This window comes from Mercenaria mercenaria, chromosome 12 (genome assembly GCF_021730395.1).
Source record: "Mercenaria mercenaria strain notata chromosome 12, MADL_Memer_1, whole genome shotgun sequence".
NCBI classification, from domain to species: domain Eukaryota; kingdom Metazoa; phylum Mollusca; class Bivalvia; order Venerida; family Veneridae; genus Mercenaria; species Mercenaria mercenaria.
In genome coordinates, this window is record NC_069372.1 from 3,037,524 (window position 1) to 3,060,304 (window position 22,781).

The 22,781-nt window shown below is 35.6% G+C and overlaps 1 protein-coding gene across 1 annotated transcript in view; it reads right to left on the minus strand.

The window, feature by feature from the left end:
- Positions 1–22,781, minus strand: part of LOC123533981 (argininosuccinate lyase-like) — a 57,874-nt gene that overhangs the window by 14,434 nt on the left and 20,659 nt on the right. Inside the window, exons 4-10 of the mRNA XM_045315993.2 lie at positions 18,577–18,660; positions 17,414–17,568; positions 9,546–9,623; positions 4,027–4,157; positions 3,064–3,126; positions 1,974–2,088; positions 57–141 (exon numbers count right to left, since the gene is read on the minus strand). Of these exons, the coding sequence (XP_045171928.2) occupies positions 57–141; positions 1,974–2,088; positions 3,064–3,126; positions 4,027–4,157; positions 9,546–9,623; positions 17,414–17,568; positions 18,577–18,660 (711 nt within the window). The remainder of the gene's footprint in view (positions 1–56; positions 142–1,973; positions 2,089–3,063; positions 3,127–4,026; positions 4,158–9,545; positions 9,624–17,413; positions 17,569–18,576; positions 18,661–22,781) is intronic.

The window sequence follows — 22,781 nt, forward strand, 5'->3', positions numbered from 1 at the left end:
TTGATCTCTTTTTAACATAAAATTTAAAGCCTTATGGAACTTTAACTTATACACACCCTGCCAAATATTGTTCCAGATTTACCACGGATCAATTCCAGACTGTCTGAGTTTTTCTTCTGCGGCATTAGACTGCTTCCAGTACTACAAGAAATATATATAAAAGAAAACATTACCTTGTACCTTACCAACAATCATACCTACTACTTCAACATCACTTATCAAGATTCACTTTATTAATATTTTTTTTAAATCTTCAACACTATTTAAGTGATATACAGAATTTATGCAAATTAATGAAATAATGTGGTTCAAAGTATAGGAGACATAGGTCAAATTGACTTGTTTATAACAGTAAAAAAAGTCTAATTTTTGTGTATCTAAAACAGGATGAAATTTGCAGTCATACTTTCTTCTTTACAGTAAATTTCTCAATTCAAATATTGTTATTTGACAAGAATTTTGTTCTGTCATGCAGCAACCAATGAAATGAAATGGAACTTTATGTCATGTGTGCCTTTGTAACATCAAAAGATAACTGATGTCATTTTTGTTTACGTATGTCTGTCTGCTGCACTGAGATAAAAATTTGTTTCAAAATGCATATTTCAAGGTCAAAATGAAGAAAATACAAACAAGAGTGCCAGAATGTCACAATATACGCCCATCAAAGCAAATTTTTTTACACTAGCACCTGTATTTGCAAATGGAATTTTAATTCTGTGGTTGTGTAGTAATTATTGTAATTCTTTTGTTTTTAAAAAATCCACAAAAAAACTCCTTACCAGGTAGAGATACCTTAAAATACACCTAAAATTTGAAAGTAACATCTATGTTGTACCACAGAAAAGTGGTATTGGTTTTTCCCTACGGTCAATTAAAAAAAAGTTACAATATAAGTTATTTATAGTAACAACTAAGAAAAGTTAATCTTAAAAAAAAAAAAAAAAAAAAAAAAAAAATAAAAAAAAAAATAAATTTCTAAGTCCACACAAAAATCCTTACCAGGTAGAGGTAGGTCAAAATACACCTCAAAATTGGATGAAACATGCATGTTGTACTACAGAAAAGAGGTCTAGATTTTCCTTACGACTAGCAATTTATTGTTGATATACTTTTTTGTGTTGTATTGTATGTCCATATCATTCTGTGATATGTAGTTTGTACAGCGCTTTTGAACGTTTATTTTATAGATGAAAAGAGCGCTATAAAAATCTGGTAAATAATAATAATAATAGCAATGAAAAAGTTACAATACAAGTTATTTATAGTAACAACAAAGGGAAGTAATTATAAAGAAGGGACCTGTGCATGACACTCTGTCTCATGATGGTGTACAATTGTGCCAAGTTACATCAAAATCCCTCCATGCATGAAGAAGAAATGCTCCGGACAGTCATTCTTGCATCTGACCTTTGGCCTCTAAGTGTGACACTGACCTTAGACCTAGGGGCCTGGTTCTTGTGCATGACAGTCCGTCTCATGGTGGTGAACATTTGTGCCAAGTTATATCAAAATCCCTCCATGCATGAAGAAGAAATGCTCCAGACAAAGTTTTCATTCTTGTATCCTTTGACCTTGACCTTAGACCTAGGGTCCTGGTTCTTGCGAATGACACTCCGTCTCAAGTTTCATCAAAATCCCTCCATGCATGAAGAAGATATGCTCCACACAAAGTCTGTGGACTCTGCCCGCCCGCCAGTGGCGTTCCCATAATACGTCCCGTTTTTCAAAAGGGCGTATAAAAACTGTTTTGAATGAATATGGAATATATCTTGCAATAAAGTGAGACAATTTTCACACGTTCATAAAAAATATAAACACTACCTCATTGAGTGGACACATTGGTTAGATGCTTTCCTACAGGGTGAAGGCCCCTGGTTTGATACCTGGCACTGTAACTTATGATTGAAAGTCGTTTTGTTCCGTTTACTGCGCCAACTGGATTGGCCCTTAAAAAGAGGGGTCATTCTTACCTGTATGCATCTGAAAGAGTAACAAAGCCAAACTCTTTACTGGAATACAGTATCAAATCTTCTGCCCATCTGCTTAGATGTATGCTCATTAAACTTGCCCAAGACAAAAACTCAACTGAAAATAAACTGTATTTGCAGACTACAAAATTAATCTATGTATCTAGATATTCTTAAAAGTGAAATTGGAGTATTTTTCACTAAATCTGTCTTCCTGCAATATAGACATGTAACAAATACAGAAGTTGTCTCCCTTTAATATCAAACATGCAGACATATAAAAAATTTAAGAACAATATTAAGTTCTTAGATGCGAGTTTAAACCATTTTTCCTGCAGGACTTCTGTTGCACAAACATACAACATAAATTGAACTGGTGATTCTAACAAGTTTTAAATTTCTGACACCTTTCCATATAACTTAAGACTAAGCACATGAAATTTTTAATTAGAATACCTGATAATCCCTACCTATGGAAGAATGAAATTCTATTTCATTACACAACACTCACCTGCACTAAAGAAAGCTAGCTAGTTTTTTTTGTGGAAAACATTGGCATTTGCAAGAACTTGCAGAATCAACATAACCTTAGTCTATTTGTGATATTGACTGATCCTATTATTGTTATAATTTTATACCAGATTTATATAGCGCCCTTTTCATGATAAAACACTTAACATGTAGCAAAGGCAACCACACAGGGAAATTCATCCTGTACTAGTACAGACACAGAGCGATCTGACCAGAGGATCAGAGTGAGATAAGCCCCCAGAGGAGATAGAGAGAACAGAGAGAGATACAGGTGCCGGCTAACTTAGCCTAGCTCTTTGCGAATAGACAGTCTGGTTCTTTCACATGCCTGGTGTATAGCACCGATACACGAGAAGCCGTCTTTCCTGGTGACCAGGCCTTTTAGTTAGGTGGGAGACACTCAAGAGCATCTCAGCAATTTCCAGTGCCTGGACTGGGATTTGAACCATGGACCTCTGGATTGACAGTCAAGTGTGTTATCAGTAGACACCGGCCCACCTGTATAATCCCTTGACAACAGGAACTATCTTAATTATATGACATACCATAAAATAGAACTGACCTATAAAATCTCGATCACTGACAGCATCCAAGCTGTTGTCTGTTACACTAGAAAACTTCAGATCTGTAAATAGTGATTGAATCATTATAAAAATTGTCACCCTTTAATCAAACCCAAGAAAATATAGGTAAAACTGATGGATGCTCCCTGAAATATGATTGTTGCATATCAAAAGAACAAAAGTGGAATTCATTGACTGGGCACTTACCTTGTCACAGCAGTGAAGCTTCCAAAGAAATTTCTTAGAACTCAAGCAAGTAGTTGCTAGGAAGTGTGCACAAGATATGTGCCTCTTCTCTTTATGATAGGGAAGCTTTGCTGAATATCAGCCAATGGTTGCTGAGGAATACCCCGGACAAGAAATGGTACTAAAGTAAATCATCCAACCAGAATAAGAAACCATTATGCGCATATTCCCTTCTCCTCTTGGGAGTAAAACTTACTATGAAATTTTGATGAATTCCAGTTAGTGGTTGCTGAGGAATACTCTGGACAAGAAATGGAACTATAGTATATTAATGTTGAATAGTCAAAGGGCAATAACTTAGTGAAAAATCATCAGACTAGTACATGGAGGAAATATGCAAATCTCCTCTTGATAGTGAAACTTCCTATGAAGTTTTGCTAAATTCCAACCAGTGGTTGCTGAGAAATACTCCGAACAAGAATTGCACAAGGAACAGACGTATGGACAGACAAAACAGTAATGTTATGCTTCCCATTCAGGTAACATAAAAATGGGTTCATTACAGAAGTTGTCTCACCTAAATAAAGATATGCAATCATTACAAAGATTATCTCCATTTAAAACATTTCAAAAGTTGTATGCCTGTAATACTAAGATGCAATCTTACAAAAGTTGTCTTCCTTTAAGACAGATGTGCAAATTGTAAGATTTTTTTTTCTTTTCCTTTTTGAATGTATCTGTTCTGATAGTATTATCTTTTGCATATAAAGACTTGCCAGTTGCTAGGGTAACTCTGTCAATATTGAATGGATTTCCAGCAATAGCACCACTTCCTAGTGGACTGATGTTTGAACGATCGGAAAGCTGGACCAGTCTCTCATAATCCCTTCTTAGCATCCACACGTAACTGCAATAAAATACAAAACCCTCTCAATGACGTTTTCTTTGCTCTAAAGTGCACTTACACACCTGTTACTCTTATACTGTGATATATTTTAATTGTAATTAACTATTTATCTGAAGTGGAACGACGCAAAAAAAAACCAAACAAGGAGCTGCGTTCAATAAATGCTTGATGCCCCCAGTGGCATCCTTGTCAATAGATTTTGCACCTAAGTCCAAAACGAGGTCAAGGTCAAGGTCAAACTGAGGTCAGGTGAAGTTTGAAGATGAGGAATGGTCACAGTTTACATCTGTATTAGACCTTTCTAACGTAAACGTAATTACGAAACGGAATACTGAATCCGTAAAATTTTAGGCTAATTTGTGGTCTAGGGGAGACAATTTCATCCAATAGTAATGCAATAGTATCTCCCTTAGACCATTATTTGCAAATAACATTTATGGATTCAGTAATCTGTTTCCGATTTACGTTTACGTTAGAAATGTCTATTAGTATCAATTCATTCTTGTAAGGGGTATTGATGCTAGACGAAACGGTCCCATTTGGTTAACCAAGAGATGGCCAATATAAAGCAACCTAAGTCCAAAATGAGGTCTAGGTCAAACTGAGGTCAGGTGATGTCTGAAGATGAGGAATGGTCACAGGTTACATCTGCATTAATATCAAGTCATTCTAGTATGGGGTATTGATGCTAGACAAAACGGTCCCATTTGGTTACTCTCGTACGGGCGGACAGGACAATCCCTATATGCCTCCAGCATCAGTAGATGCTGGGGGCATAAAAACATTTTACACTTGCTAAGAAATTAAATGCTTTAAGATTCAACCTGTGTGCCTTTAAGTTCAGGGCCCAAATCATTAACCTTGAAAGTCTAATTCATTAACCTTTAAAATATGAAATTTTGACAGAATCTTAACAAATGGGTCATGATGACCCTGAATCGCTCACCCGAGTATATTGAACCACATGTTTCAAATGGCAAACTGAGTCTAAAATATTAGAAAGTAGATCAGTATGTCACATTTATGGTCACTGAAAGACAGTTTAAAGATTGGTGTGCAAAACTGTACATGTCATCCAAAGGGAGGGGGGGGGGGGGTGTCCCAGTTAGGTGTCTGCGCAAAATGATTTTTGATTTTATTAATATTTTGTGGTAATATACCTACATGTATAAAGTTTCATTAACAAGTGTTACTGTTACCAGTTTTGACTTACTTTTATAGATATTCACATTTAAAGTGGGTGGGGTAATCCGACATGTGACCAGCCAGGAACACAATTTCTGTTATTTTCTTAAAAATGGTTCAAACTTTTTACCTGAAACTTTCATGATAAAATAACTAAGCAATGGACATTCACACAACATGTTGCATTTTAAATTGCACTGAATACTTTTTTCATCACAGAGCCACAAAGTGGTCTAATCAAACTTACTGATTTTCAATGGACGAACTTTACCAAAAAGCTAAAACATTTTTCATTAGTTCAGATATTAAGGTGTTATTTTCAGCAGATAGTGTAAACTAAATAAACATTAAAATGACAGTATATCAGTACACTCTGATTAATATTGGAAGAGTGGTACACACTCAAACTGGGAAAAAGTGGGTGGGGTAAATAAATATACGAAGCAACACAACAAAAATTGTGCAGTTGTTACGATATGGTCCCCGATTGTCTATTACTATCTGAATTTTATTAAATACCACATTGATTGATAAATTTTAACAAAAAAAATTCCCACTTTATACATGTGTGTCATGGAAAAAGCATGGACCTTGAACATGACATGTAGACAAACCAAATTAACCCTGAAAGCTCAATGTATTTAACAAAAGGTTTTGCCTGATGCAGTATATTTTGAGGAAAGCTATTGTTCAAATTAACATTAAATTTTCTGCATTGATTTTTCCATGGCACACATGTATAAAGTCTTATTAAAGAGAAAACTTTTTTGTTGAAATTTATCAACCAAGTCTGTATTTGATAAAACTAGAATGTGTCTGTAGGACACACGGTGTGCATGTTTTTTTACTATTTCAGGGGCCAAAACTCTGGAAATAGGGGGCAAACCCAGATAAAAAAAACAGTAGGTGCGCAAGTTCATATCATGATAAACACTCATCAATTTATATCAAATACTTTTTGAGCTAGGCGTGTCACAAGGTGAAAATGTGCATTTTTGACTATTTCAGGGGCCATAACTCTAGTAATAGGATGCGGACCCAGATTAAAAATAGGAGATGCGCAAATTCATATCATGATTAAGACAAAGGCAAGGTTTCATGAATCTATATCAAGTACTTTTTGAGCTAGGCGTGTCACAAGGTGAAAATGTGCATTTTTGACTATTTCAGGGGCCATAACTCTAGAAATAGGGGGCGGAGCCAGACGAAAAATAGGAGGTGTGCAAGTATATATCATTATAAAGACTCATGCAAGACTTCATCAATTTATATCAAATACTTTTTGAGCTAGGCGTGTCACAAGGTGAAAATGTGCATTTTTGACTATTTCAGGGGCAGTAACTCTAAAATAAGGGGGCGGAGCCAGACGAAAAATAGAAGGTGCGCAAGTTCATATCATGATAAAGACTCTTGCAAGATTTCATCAATTTATATCAAATACTTTTTGAGCTAGGCGCGTCACGAACTTCGGATGGACGCACGGACGGATGGACGGACGGACGCACGGACAAGAGCAAATATGTATGCCCCCACCACTCATGGGGGCACAATTACGATAGTAATAGACAATCTGAGGCCATTTCATAACAACTGTACAATTTTTGTAGTGTTGCTTCGAATATTTATTTACCCCACCCACTTTTACCCAGTATGAGAGTGTACCACTCTTCCAATATTAATCAGAATATACTGATATACTGTCATTTTTATGTTTATTTAATTTACAATATCTGCTGAAAACAACACCTTAATATCTCAACTGATAAAAAATGTTTTAGCTTTTGGGTGAAGTTCGTCCATTGAAAATCAGTAAATTTGATTAGACCACTTTGTGGCTCTGTGCTGAAAAAAGTATTCAGTACAATTTAAAATGCAACATGTTGTGTGAATGCCCATTGCATAGTTATTTTATCGTGAAAGTTTCAGGTAAAAAGTTAGAACCATTTTCAAAAAAAATAACAGAAATTGTGTTCCTGGCTGGTCACATGTCGGATTACCCCAGCCACTTTAAATGTGAATATCTATAAGAGTAAGTCAAAACTGGTAACAGTAACACTTGTTAATGAAACTTAATACATGTAGGTATATTACCACAAAATATAAATAAAATTAAAAAACATTTTGCGCAGACACCTAACTGGGACCCCTCCTTTCAAGGCTGGATCTTATAAAGTGGTCACAAGCAAAAGTTTACACACGGACGACATAGACCTACTGACCTAGTTTTTGACCACAGTTGACCCAGTTTCAAATTTTATCTAGATGTCATCAAGATGACTATTCAGACCAACTTTCATACAGATTCCATGAAAAATATCGCCTCTAGAGAGGTCACAAGGTTTTTCAATTATTTGACCTACTGACCTAGTTTTTGATGGCACCTGACCCAGTTTCAGATCTGAACTAGATATCATCAAAGTGAACATTCTGACCAATTTTCATGAAGATCCATTGAAAAGTATGGACTTTAAAGAGGTCACAAGGTTTTTCTATTTTAGACCTACTGACCTAGTTGTTGACCGCACCTGACTCAGTTTCAAACTTGACCTAGGTATCATCAAGGTGAACATTCTGACCAATTTTCATGAAGATCCATTGCTAAATATGGCCTCTAGGGAGGTCACAAGGTTTTTCTATTTATAGACCTACTGACCTAGTTTTTGACTGCACCTGACCAAGTTTCGAACATGACCTAGATATCATCAAGGTAAACATTCTGACCAATTTTAATGAAGATCCATTGAAAAATATGGCCTCTAGGGAGGTCATAAGGTTTTTCTATTTTTAGACCTACTGACCTAGTTTTTGGCTGCACCTGACCCATTTTCAAACTTGACCTAGATATCATCAAGGTAAACATTCTGACCAATTTTCATGAAAATCGATTGAAAAATATGGACTCTAGAGAGGTCACAATGTTTTTCTATTTTTAGACCTACTGTCCTAGTTTTCGACCGCACGTAACCCAGTTTCAAACTTGACCTAGATATCATCACGGTGAATATTCTGACCAATTTTCATGAAGATCCATTGAAAAATATGGCCTCTAGGGAGGTCACAAAGATTTTCTATTTTTAGACCTACTGACCTAGTTTTTTTAGATCGCACATGAGCCAGTTTCACACTTGACCTAGATATCATCAAGATAAACATTCTGGCCAATTTTCATGAAGATCTATTGAAAAATATGGCCTCTAGGGAGGTCAGAAGGACTTTCTATTTTTAGACCTACTGACCTAGTTTTGGACCGCACATGACCCAGTTTCGAACATGACCTAGATATCATCAAGATAAACAGTTTGACCAATTTTCATAAAGATCCCATGACAGATGTGACCTCTAGAGTGGTCACAAGCAAAAGTAACACTTGTTAATGAAACTTAATACATGTAGGTATATTACCACAAAATATAAATAAAATTAAAAAACATTTTGCGCAGACACCTAACTGGGACCCCTCCTTTCAAGGCTGGATCTTATAAAGTGGTCACAAGCAAAAGTTTACACACGGACGACATAGACCTACTGACCTAGTTTTTGACCACAGTTGACCCAGTTTCAAATTTTATCTAGATGTCATCAAGATGACTATTCAGACCAACTTTCATACAGATTCCATGAAAAATATCGCCTCTAGAGAGGTCACAAGGTTTTTCAATTATTTGACCTACTGACCTTGACCTAGATATCATCAAGATAAACATTCTGGCCAATTTTCATGAAGATCTATTGAAAAATATGGCCTCTAGGGAGGTCAGAAGGACTTTCTATTTTTAGACCTACTGACCTAGTTTTGGACCGCACATGACCCAGTTTCGAACATGACCTAGATATCATCAAGATAAACAGTTTGACCAATTTTCATAAAGATCCCATGAAAGATGTGACCTCTAGAGTGGTCACAAGCAAAAGTTTACGCACGCACAGATGGACGACGGACGCTGTGCAATCACAAAAGCTCACATTGTCACTTTGTGACAGGTGAGCTAAAAATGCTAAATTTTCTTTTTGATCTGTAATTAATTAGTAAGGATTGTAATGAAACTTGGCATGAATGTGTACTCTGCAACTACAGAAAGATCTACCACATTCCATTTGTGTAAATATGTTATAAACAAATTTACGTTTAACTGTTTATCTACTATTTAAGTCGTTTATGTATATGGACACAGATGCAACGGATAACTTGTATAAAGTTGTTACCTCATGATCCAATGACTCCATCTAATTGGTTGGGCTCTCTGTAAGTGGGTATAACCTGGCATTAAAACTTTTACTTCACTGAAATAAAATATATATATCTCACTAAAATACATGTACAATATATATATCTCACTAAAATAAAACTTCATTTTATATATCTCGCTAAAATACAACATATATATCTCACTAAAGTACAACATATATTTCTCACTAAAATACCACTTCATTTTATATATCTCACTAAAATACAACATATATATCTCACTAAAATAAAACATTTATATCTCACTAAAATACAACATTTATATCTCAGAGAAATAAGAAATATTTACCTCACAGAAATAAATACAACAACTAACTGGAATGTAAACTACTGATCTCAATGAATTTATTTATTTTTGTTGGGTTTAACGTTGCACTGACACATGATAGGTCATATGGCGACTTCCAGCTTTGATGGTGGAGGAAGACACCAGGTGCCCCTCCGTGCATTATTTCATCACAAGCCGGCACCTGGGTAGAACCACCGACCTTACGCAAGCCAGCTGGATGGCTTCCTCACATGAAGAATTCAACACCCACAGTGAGGTTCGAACCCACATCCATGAGGGGCAAGTGATTAGAAGTCAGCGACCTTAACCATTCTGTCATGGAGGTCCCACTGATCTCAATGAAATATTCATGAAAATTATCTAAATGAAATTTGTTTGTTTTTGGGTTCAGGGCTGTTTTTCAACAGTATTTTAGTGATGTACAGTTAACCTACCTGTGTTCCTTGATTATGAACCAGTACTAACCTGTTCTTCACAAGTAACTGTCAACTTCTCCTCATGAATCAACTGTGGATAACAAATGATTTTTGACACAGTATCTTTAATAAATCATCATGGAGAACATATCCCTCGACCAGGAATAGAACTCAAAACATGAAAATCTGTAGATCAGTGCTCTCCCTATTCAGTTGAGCAAGCAGGCTAAATGAAATACCCTATGCATTACATTGATCTCACTGAAATATGGTAAAACTTACTTATCTCACTGAAATATAGTAAAAATTACTCTTATCTCACTGAAGTACACTATACATTACACTTGTCTCACTGAAGTACACTATACATTACACTTGTCTCACTGAAATACCCTATGCATTACACTGATCTCACTAAAATATGGTAAAACTTACTTATCTCACTGAAATATGGTAAAAATTACTTATCTTACTGAAATATAGTAACAAGAGGGTCATGATGACCCTGGATCGCTCACCTGAGTAATATGAGCTACATTTTTCAAATGTCAAAATGATGATAAAATATTAAGAAAGTCAGTAGGTATGAAATTCAGTTTTACGATTAGTGTGCAAAACTGTGTATGTCATCAAAATTTCAAGGCTGTATCTTAAACAAGAGCTGTCCGTAAGACAGCCAAGCTCGACTATTCGAAATATTGTCACAGAAGCAGGAAATTATTACCCAAAATGTTAAATATCAAAAGAGTTTTAAGTTCGAAAGGGGACATAATTTGACCAAAATACATATCAGAGTTATGGGACTTGATGTTATCAACTAGTTTTATAACCCCGAAGAAACATGTTAAGTTTCAATTCAATATCTGCATTAGTTTTGGGGATAGTAACTTGCATGTAAAACTTTAACCAGAATTTTCTAAGTCCAAAAGGGGGCATAATTTGCTCAAAACACATGTTAAGAGTTAAGGAACTTGACCCAGTGAGGTTGGTAACTGACCTAGAAAAAGAATAAATAAGTTTCAAAGCTATATGCCTTTTAGTAATAGCTGTATGTACTTCCACGCAAAACTTTAACCAGGATTTTCTAAGTCCAAAAGGGGGCATAATTTGCCCAAAATACACATCAGAGTTATGGGACATGGTGCTATCAACTAGTTTTATAACCCCGAAGACCGAGTGAAGTTTCAATTTAATATCTGTAGTAGTTTTGGAGATAGTTACTTGCATGTAAAACTTTAACCAGAATTTTCTAAGTCCAAAAGGGGGTAAAATTTACCCAAAATACATGTCAGAGTTATGGGACTTGACCCAGTGAGGTAGGTAATTGACCTAGAAAAAGAAAAAATAAGTTTCAAATCTATATGCCTTTTAGTAATAGCTGTATGCACTTGCACGCAAAACTTTAACCAGAATTTTCTAAGTCCAAAAGGGGGCATTATTTGGCCAAAATACATGTCAGAGTTACGGGACTTGACCCAGTGAGGTAGGTAATTGATCTAGAAAAAGAAAAAACTAGAAAATGCTTTTGTAAAAAAGCGCATGTCTCCCCCAATGCAAAGTCCTATAGGCAAGAACTCAATAGGGGTCAGGAGCGAAAGTCAAAGAGACACTGATGGTTGGCTGCAATAGGGATCATCTACTTGGCATGTCCAGTCATCCCGCTAAATTTCAACACTCGTGGCCTAGTGGTTCTCAAGTCACTGTTCAGGCTCCTGTGACCCTGACCTTTGATCAAGTGACCTCAAAATAAATAGGGGTTATGTACTCTGCATGTCCAATCATCCTATTAAGTTTCAACATTGTAGGTCAAGTGGTTCTCAAGTTATTTCCAAAAAATGATTTTACATGAACAGGCCACTGTGACCTTGACCTTTAATAGACTGACCCCAAAACCAATAGGGGTCATCTACTCTGCATGTTCAATCATCCTATGAAGTTTCAACATTCTGGGTCAAGTGGTTCTCAAGTTATTGATCGGAACTGGTTATAAATGTTCAGGCCCCTGTGACCTTGACCTTTAACGGAGTGACCCCAAAAACAATAAGGGTCATTTACTCTGCATGAACAATCATCCTATGAAGTTTCAACATTCTGGGTCGAGAGGTTCTCAAGTTATTGATTGGAAATGGTTTTCCATGTTCAGGCCCCTGTGACCTTGACCTTTAACAGAGTGACCCTAAAATCGCTAGGATTCATCTACTCTGCATGACTAATCATCCTATGAATTTTCATCATTCTGGGTCAAGTGGTTCTCAAGTTACTGACCGGAAATGGTTTTCAATGTGCAGGCCCCTGTGACCTTGACCTTTCACAGAGTGACCCCAAAATCATTAGGGGTCATCTACTCTTTATGACCAATCATCCTATTAAGTTTCAACATTCTGGGTCAAGTGGTTCTCAAGTTACTGACCGGAAATGGTTTTCAATGTTCAGGCCCCTGTGACCTTGACCTTTAATGGAGTGACCCCAAAATCGATAGGGGTCATCTACTTTGCATGTACAAGCATTCTATGAAGTTTCAACATTCTGGGTCAGGTGGTTCTCTAGTTATTGATTGGAAATGGTTTTCAATGTTCAGGCCCCTGTGACCTTGACCTTTGACGGAGTGACCCCAAAATTAATACGGGTCATCTACTCTTCATGACCAATCATCCTATAAAGTTTCAACATTCTGGGTCAAGTGGTTCTCTAGTTATTGATCGGAAATGGTTTTCAATGTTCAGGCCCCTGTGACCTTGACCTTTGATGGAGTGACCCCAAAAACAATAGGGGTCGTCTACTCCAGCAGCCCTACAACACTATGAAGTTTGAAGGTTCTAGGTCAAATGGTTCTCCAGTTATTGCTCGGAAATGAAGTGTGACGTACGGACGGACGGACGGAAGGACGGACGGACGGACGGACAGGGCAAAAACAATATGTCTCCTGGGGGAGACATAATAAGTTTCAAGTCTATATGCCTTTTAGTAATAGCTGTATGTACTTGCACGCAAAACTTTAACCAGAATTTTCTAAGTCCAAAAGGGGGAATAATTTGGTCAAAATGAAGGTCAGAGTTATGGGACTTGGTGCTATCAACTAGTTTTATAACCCCGAAGACACATGTGAAGTTTCAATTCAATATCTGCATTAGTTTTGGAGATAGTAACTTGCAGGTAAAACTTTAACCAGAATTTTCTAAGTCCAAAAGGGGGCATGATTTGCTCAAAATACATGTAAGAGTTATGGGACTTGACCCAGTGAGGTAGGTAATTGATCAAGAAAAAGAAAAAATAAGTTTCAAATCTATATGCCTTTTAGTAATAGCTGTATGTACTTCCACGCAAAACTTTAACCAGAATTTTCTAAGTCCAAAAGGGGGCATAATTTGGCCAAAATGAAGGTCAGAGTTATGGGACTTGGTGCTATCAACTAGTTTTATAACCCCAAAGACACATGTGAAGTTTCAATTCAATATCTGCATTAGTTTTGGAGATAGTAACTTGCATGTAAAACTTTAACCAAAATTTTCTAAGTCCAAAAGGGGGCATAATTTGCTCAAAATACATGTCAGAGTTATGGGACTTGACCCAGAGAGGTTGGTAATTGACCTAGAAAAAGAATAAATAAGTTTCAAAGCTATATGCCTTTAAATGATAGCTGTATGTACTTGCATGCAAAAACTTAACCAAGGTGTGACGCCGACGCCGACGCCAGGTGAGTAGAATAGCTAGACTATTCTTCGAATAGTCGAGCTAAAAACAAGAAAGTAGGTCAGTAGGTCAAGGTCACAGTCAAGTGACATCATATTACTTGGGGTCATCAGGTAATTATAATTAAACAATCGTGGAAATAGGTTCAGATGATTTTTCAAGTATTTTTCCTATATAACTCACATAATAACTAAGTGACCCCAGGGCGGGGCCTCTTTTAACCCAAGGGGCATAATTTGAACAATTTTGGTAGAGGACTACTAGACAATGCATCATACCAAATATCAAAAGCCTAGGTCGTATGTTCAGACAAGTAATAGAAAGAGCACTGAAACTCGAGGGTAAACGATTTGTACGAGGGGGCATAGCCATCCATATATGGTTGTTGTAGGCGTTCCACACTGCCATATACAGCAGTTCAGTGTATACTTAAAATCCTTGCTTTACAAATGTGTAAAGCCCAGGTAAAATAAACCAATGCGAGAGTAGAAAATCAATAAGATACACTTCGCTGTGTACTGTTCCAGACATGCTGGCATACTTTCGTACCCAACAGTGCGGTAACTAGCGTACGGGTATTAAATACCTGCACACTTTTAGTTACCGCACCCTGTACTAAGTGTATACGATTTACCTGCACCAAATGTGTTAAGAAAAAACACCGAGCTATGATACAAGAAGATTTTTAAAGCTTTTTCCTATATAAGTCTATATAAAACTTGGGACCCCCAGGGCAGTGCCTCTTTTCACCCAAGGGGTACAATTTGAACAATTTTGGTTGAGGACCATAAGACAATGCTACAAACCAAATATCAAAGGTCTAAGTGTTGTTGTTTCAGACAAGAAGACTTTTAAACTTTTTTTCCTATACAAGTCTATGTAAAATTTGGGACCCCTGGGGTGGGGCCATATTTGACCCTAGGGGGATAATTTGAACGAACAGTCTTGGTAGAGGAACACTAGATGATGATACATACAAAATATCAAAGCCCTAGACCATGTGGTTTTGTACAAGAAGATTTTCAAAGTTTTCCCTATATAAGCCTATATAAACCATGTAACCCCCGGGGCGGGGCCATATTTGACCCTAGGGGGATAATTTGAACAATCTTGATTGAAGACCACTAGATGATGCTATATATGCCAAATATCAAAGCCCTAAGCCATGTGGTTTTGTACAAGAAGATTTTCAAAGTTTTCCCTATAAAAGTCTATATAAACTATGTGACCAACGGGCAGGGCCATATTTGATCCTAGGGGGTTAATCTGAATAAATTTGGTAGAGGACCACTAGATGATGCTACACACCAGATATCAAAGCCCTAGGCCCTGTGGTTTTGGACAAGAAGATTTTTAAAGTTTTTCCTTTCGGTTGCCATGGCAACCAGTTTTGCATGGAATTCAATTCTTTGAACAATTTTGAAAGGGGGCCACCCACGGATCATTCCTGTGAAGTTTGGTGAAATTCTGCCCAGTGGTTTTCAAGAAGATTTTTTTAGAAATTGTTGACAGACGACGCACGACGGACGACTGATGACGGACGATGGACATCAAGCGGTCACAAATTTTTCTTATCCCACTGAAGTACACTATACATTACATTGACCTCACTGAAATACTGTAAACACTGCATTTATCTCACTGAAACACAGTATATATTACACTTATCTCACTGAAATATAGTATACACTGTATTTATCTTTCTGAAATACAGTAAACATTGTATTTATCTCACTGAAATATAGTATACACTCTATTTATCTTTCTGAAATACAGTACACATTGTATTTATCTCACTGAAATATAGTATACACTCTATTTATCTTTCTGAAATACAGTACACATTGTATTTATCTCACTGAAATATAGTATACACTGTATTTATCTTTCTGAAATACAGTACACATTGTATTTATCTCACTGAAATATAGTATATATTGTATTTATCTTTCTGAAATACAGTACACACTGTATTTATCTCACTGAAATACAGTAAACATTTCATTTATCTCACTGAAATACAGTAAACATTGTATTTATCTCACTGAAATACAGTATACACTGTATTTATCTGTCTGAAATACAGTACACATTGTATTTATCTCACTGAAATACAGTATACACTCTATTTATCTGTCTGAAATACAGTACACATTGTATTTATCTCACTGAAATATAGTATACACTGTATTTATCGGTCTGAAATACAGTACACATTGTATTTATCTCACTGAAATATAGTATATTTATCTCACTGAAATACAGTATACACTGTATTTATCTCACTGAAATACAGTACACATTGTATTTATCTCACTGAAATACAGTATACACTGTATTTATCTCTCTGAAATACAGTACACATTGTATTTATCTCACTGAAATACAGTACACACTGTATTTATCTCACTGAAATACAGTAAACATTTCATTTATCTCACTGAAATACAGTAAACATTGTATTTATCTCACTGAAATACAGTATCTCACTGAAATACAGTAAACATTGTATTTATCTCACTGAAATACAGTAAACATTTCATTTATCTCACTGAAATACAGTATACATTGTATTTATCTCACTGAAATATGGTATACATTACCTTTATCTCTTACCATTGTCTAATTAAGTACTCATATGTCACTGAAATATTAAACTTTAATATATAACTTGAATGTAAAATACTTATTCTATCAATATATAAAATATTCATATCACTGTAATATAAGAATATCTAAAAAACAATCTCAGCTCTTTGAGCCAGCATGAGATATACACGAGGAGTCTGTCATGCCCTAGTGTTTTGGACTGAGGGGAGGACTTTGTCCAAAAACGAGGTCCTACAATGAGTTTTATAACACAATTCAAACTCAGATGGGATTTCTTATTTCTACACCTTACCTGACATGGTAGTTTTCTTATTGTAAATAAACCAGATCATTACAGTGATGTCATATAACAGAGATGGCATATACAGTGATGTCATATAACAGTGACGTCTTATACAGTGATGTCATATAACAGTGACGTCTTATACAGTGATGTCATATAACAGTGATGGCATATACAGTGTTGTGATATAACAGTGACGTCTTATACAGTGATGTCATATAACAGTGATGTCATATACAATGATGTCATATAACAATTAAGCCATCATCTGTGAACGGTTGTTTGTTGTATTGTATGGGCGACTGCGTTCTCTGAATGTAGCTTTTCCTGGTAGACTTATGTCCTTGTTTTTCAAATACTATGAACATGTCACACTGTATGTGGTATATTTAGTGAGCTTTTTCATAAATAAGGAGATAAAATTCAGTCTAACTACAAAGATGTGTGCAATGTTAGAAAGCTGAGTGAGATGATATTATCTCATACCTGTATTTCTTTCGGAATATGTGGTCTTATAGGGGAGATAAACAATGTTACCTTTCAGCTCTTTGTACCATCACTCTCATGAGATCAACAAGACGAGATTTAAGAGAACTCGCAGCATTTCTAAACCACAATCTCATATCAACAGCAACTTGATCATTTCTGCTGCGTCCTGTATGTAACTTCCCCGCTACATCACCTATCAACTCCTTTATATATAGAAGAACATGAATGAATCAAATTGTTGACAAAACAAATGCAAAAAAGAAAATCCTGCAACTAAGATAAAATTCTTTCCCACTGTGCAGTGCCTATCTTCTTAATGTAACAATTTGATCATAAAATTTTTGTTCTAAATGTTTCAAAAAAAAAAGATAAGACAAAAATGAAGTTTGCATATATTAGTATTCTTTATTTTGTACCCTTTTACATAGCAGACTGGTAGCAAGGTGGAAGCATTAATTTAAATGCCAGAGCCCTAAAAACCAAAACTACTTCAAAATGCAGGAAACTATGCTCACAGGCTCTTGAAGCTCTATCAATAAATATATGTTTTATCATATCCCACCCACTTAATATACTATGAAGAGATCTAACCAGCATATATATTTTACTGATTAAGCTTCAAACACCTGTGTTAAGTGTAGCATATAAACAAGGCGATCAGTAACACTGATGGATGCTCCTCAAAATTACTGTAGCTCAAGGGGCTTTTCAGTCACGGAGGTTAAGATAAGGAGAAATGTGGTCAGCAAGAGTTGTGGTTTTCCCTCTCACTGACCTCTATGAATATTCAAAGTATGAAGTCAATATCTTACTTAGTATTCAAATTATACCCCAGACAAGGTTTTCAAAAAGGGAGATAATTCAAATGGGACCACCTAGAGTTATGGTTCCTTGTCACTGCACTTCCTCTCAATGAGCTCTGTCATTGTATAAAGTTACAACTTGGTATCTTCAATACTTTTTTAAGTTATCCTCCGGACAAGAAGTGTGATGGACGGACAGATGGACATACATATAGACGGACAGACAAGGTGGCGACTATATGCTCCTTTCTTCAGTGAGCATAAAAATTCCTAGGGTTGACGTCTCAAATGATAGATTCAACCAGTTTCAATATCATTTCAAGAGTAGCCAAATCACGGCAGTATGATAATCTATGCAGGTACAAAGAACTTTTTTGAAACTGAAATCTCAAACCTGTGTGGCTTTACCTTCAGTCTCCTCTCATTGGCTGTATGGATATCTTCATCTCCTTTCTGTACTACAAACACTCCTGATGACCATTCTTCACCTACCTGTATACATATATTATATACAATGTATATATACATATATTATATACAACGTATAGCTCTGTTACGGTTTTGGTAAGATAAAACCCCTATGCTTTTCTTCACAGATGTATTTTTTCAAAATTGAATTTTTGAATGTATGCACAACCTGTGTTGTGTGGCTTATTACATATTCTGGGTGGATTTCCCAGTATTTAAAACCGTATACATGTAAATACAATACTCAAGGACATGTCTGGTATACATACATAAAACCATAGTAAACCTGAGGCTACATTACATAGGTAATTATAGGTTATTAGCTTATTATCAGGAAATAATATGCACAAGTTCTTCAGCGGAAATACTGCGCGACTTCAGGAGCGCAATATTCTTCCGCTGAAGAACAAGTGCATATTTCCCAATGCAGTGAGTGAGTTGGGTTTTACGGCGAATCGACATAAAATGGTCATATATCGCTGAAATCTGATGCAAAGATAATAGATAATAACCTTTTAATTACATACGCATATACACGTATAAATACTATGTAAATATCATAAATATGTTCAATAGCCTGAAAAGGATTGACAATACTGAACTAAATAGAAAAAAATAGTGCAGTAACACACACTGAATTACGTCATGCACCCGATATGAAATTCAGGATTCAGTGTATGGAAAAATATTGACGTTTCCGGTACCAGTGTAACTTAACGGGGAATAGAAATGAGTATGTAATAATAAATCATATTATCATGGAAAAAATACATGACAGAAAAAAACTTGAGGGGAACAAGAGGGCCATGATGGCCCTATATCGCTCATCTGTTATCATTGCACTTGAGGACAAGAAGGTCCTCAGAAAAAATATCTAAGTTCAAAGGACAAGAACAACAAAGGAAAGAAATCTAACCAAAAAGAAAAAAAAATCTTACAAGGTACAGATATGTCAAATTACACCTAAAAATTGGAGGTACCATCCATGTTGTACCATAGAAAAGTGGTCTCGATTTTTCCCTACGGCCAATAGTAAAAAAGCTACTAAAATAAGCTGTTTATATTAACATAAAAGGGAAGTAATTAAAAGAAAATTATTGTAAGTGATCAAAAGAAGAAACTGCCAAACAAATCTGTTGACTTAAATGAAATTTCAGATCAGTATCTTCATTAGTTACGGAGATATACCCATTTTAATTTGAAATAAAGGGAGGTAATTTGACATAAAATCAGTCCATAGTTATCTACTTTGATTGGCTCAGTCCCACTAATGACAACAATGAAATTTCAAATAAGTCCTATAAGTACTTACTGATATAAATCCATTTTGACTACAATCAGGGGAGGTAATCATATATAAAATAACTCTGGAACCTACGATTGGATCTAATTTGTCATGGAATCCAAGATTTATTGTTGTTGAAGATATTTAAGAAGTTTGTATCAAATAAAACCATAAATGAAGACTCTGTATGGCTGCAAAAGCCAAAATAGCCAATTTTGGACCTCCCACACACATTTAACCCTTTGTCATGTATTTGCAGAATATATTTTAAATATTCGTTTTCTCAGAAACTATATTCCAAGTGACTGCAAAGTATTTGTCTCAGACTTTTGCAAATAGTCTGCAAAACGTATCACACTGAAGCAAAGGGTTTGCAAATAAACACTTAGATAAATTACAGACTGCAAAGGTTTTGCAAACAAATACTTTATTAAATTAGCAGACAGCAAAGCATCTGCAAACAAACACTTAGCTTATTTAGTTAGCAAAGGTATTGCAAATAAACACTTTGTACACAAATGAAAGAGCAAAGCATTTGCAAATAGTTAACACAGATGAATTTGCTTTCCTGGTAGACTCTAGGTACAGGAAGTAATTAACCATTCTGTTTTCTGATTGGTCTATATTCAAATGGCAGGATTTTTGAAAATATTGTGAGGAAATGTTTACACATCAGTTAGTAGAAATATTTTGGTGATGCAAACTTGAGTTAAACAGATTATTATATTCTAATTATTTTTTCTGGATATAAACTTTGTTGAATAAGGATAATGCAATACTTTGTTGTTAAGCAATAAGACTTCCAAGAACCAGAGAATATTGCAGCATGTGGAAAGGTAATGTTAATCAATGATAGTTATATAAAACACTTTTTATTGAAGCAATTTTTGTTAAAACTTACATTATTACATGATTTTAGTTATTGTTACTGAATGATCACTACAATGACTGACTTTTAATAGTTATTTAAACTGCAAATGGTTTTGTGAATTTACATCTGTTTTTCAGATATTAAACAAAGTTCTTTTCTTTGAACCTGAGAAATTCATTTTTTTGCTATTTGTTATGTATTTGCGAATACTTTGCATATTATTTGCATGCAAGTTGCAAATACTTTGCTATCACTTTGCGATTACTTTGCTATCACTTTGCGAAAGTTATTTGCCAAAGTTTCAGCTGCGAATTGTAAATTGTTTGCGAGGTATTTGCATTCTGTGTGCATAGTGTATATTTGCAAAAGCTTTGCAGAATAGTTGCACGTTTCGTTCCATGTCTACTCGTCTGTGGAATATATTCAGCAATCATGTGCTGCAACTGTTCTGCAAAGGTTATGGCAAATATTTGGCAAAATTAAAAAAGTATATTCTTCAAAGGCCCTGTTTTTGCATGGGCTTTAAGGGGCCATAACTCTAGAACCCATGATGGAATCTGGCCAGTTCAAGAAAGAATCAAGATCTTGTGGTGATACAAGTTGTGTGCAAGTTTGATTAAAATCAAATCATAAATGAAATTGCTGTTGTGCAAACAAGGTCAAAATAGCTAATTTTGGCCCTTTCAGGGGCCATAACTCTGGAACCCATTATGGGATCTGGCCAGTTCAAGAAAGGAACCAAGATCTTATGGTGATACAAGTTGTGTGCCAGTTTGGTAAAAATCAAATCATAAATAAAGCTGCTATTGTGCAGACAAGGTCAAAATAGCTGATTTTGGCCCTTTCAGGGGCCATTACTCTGGAACCCATAAAGGGATCTGGCCAGTTCAAGAAAGGAACTGAGATCTTATGGTGATACAAGTTGTGTGCAAGTTTGGTTAAAATAAAATCATAAATGAAACCACTATCGTGCAGACAAGAAATTGTTGACGGATGGACGCACGCACGCACGCACAGACTGACAACGGATGACGGACGAAGGGTGATCACAAAAGCTCACCTCGTCACTATGTGACAGGTGAGCTAAAAAAGGAGCACTGTCTGCCAGTACCATTGCTCATCTGTAAGTGTTGGACAATATGTAAGACAAGAGTTATTGTTCTTGGCCTTCTTCAATTTGATTGACTTCTCTTAACTGATGACAAAATAATGTTTTAAGTTTCAAAGATATAGTGGGTATTTAAGAAATAAACAGAAATCAACCAAGAAATACTGATTTTCTAAAAGGTACCCAATCCGCAAACAGATAATATTTTGCCATGTTTCTTTTTGGTATCATTCCAATGAGTTGTGTCTGCTGAACAATTATTAGGAAATAAGATGACCATAATGATAATGCACATATCACTAAAGTCATGTTTTTACTGCGAAATGATAAATCTTACACTGTAATACCTGTTCTTTTGTCTAGCCCTTCATCTAAAACTGATAAAGAGCACAAGGTTTCAAAGCTGTAGCTCTTATACTAATAAACTTTGAAAATGTGGCAGTTGACCTCAATACAGTTGACACTGTTTACTTTCCAATACAGGTAAATCCAATATTTACTGAACAATAGATCTATGAAGGATTATCTTTGAACACCCCTGGACTTATTGGACTCACCTGCCACATTATCAAAGTTTATTAGTACTTTTTGGAAAAAAAGTGAACCTAAACAAACAATTTATTATTATAGGGTCATGATATTGCACCTGTTAAACTTGGCCTTGGAATCATCAAGATAAATATTCTGACCAAGTTTTATGAAGATAGGTCATAAATGTGGCCTCTACAGTGTTAACAAGCTTTTTCTTCATTTTAAGTGGTGACCTTGTTTTTGACCCCACATGGCCCAGTTTCAAACTTTGGTTAGGAATCATCAAGATAACATCCTTACCAAGTTTCGTGAAGATATGGTCATGAATATGAGTGTTAACAAGCTTTTCC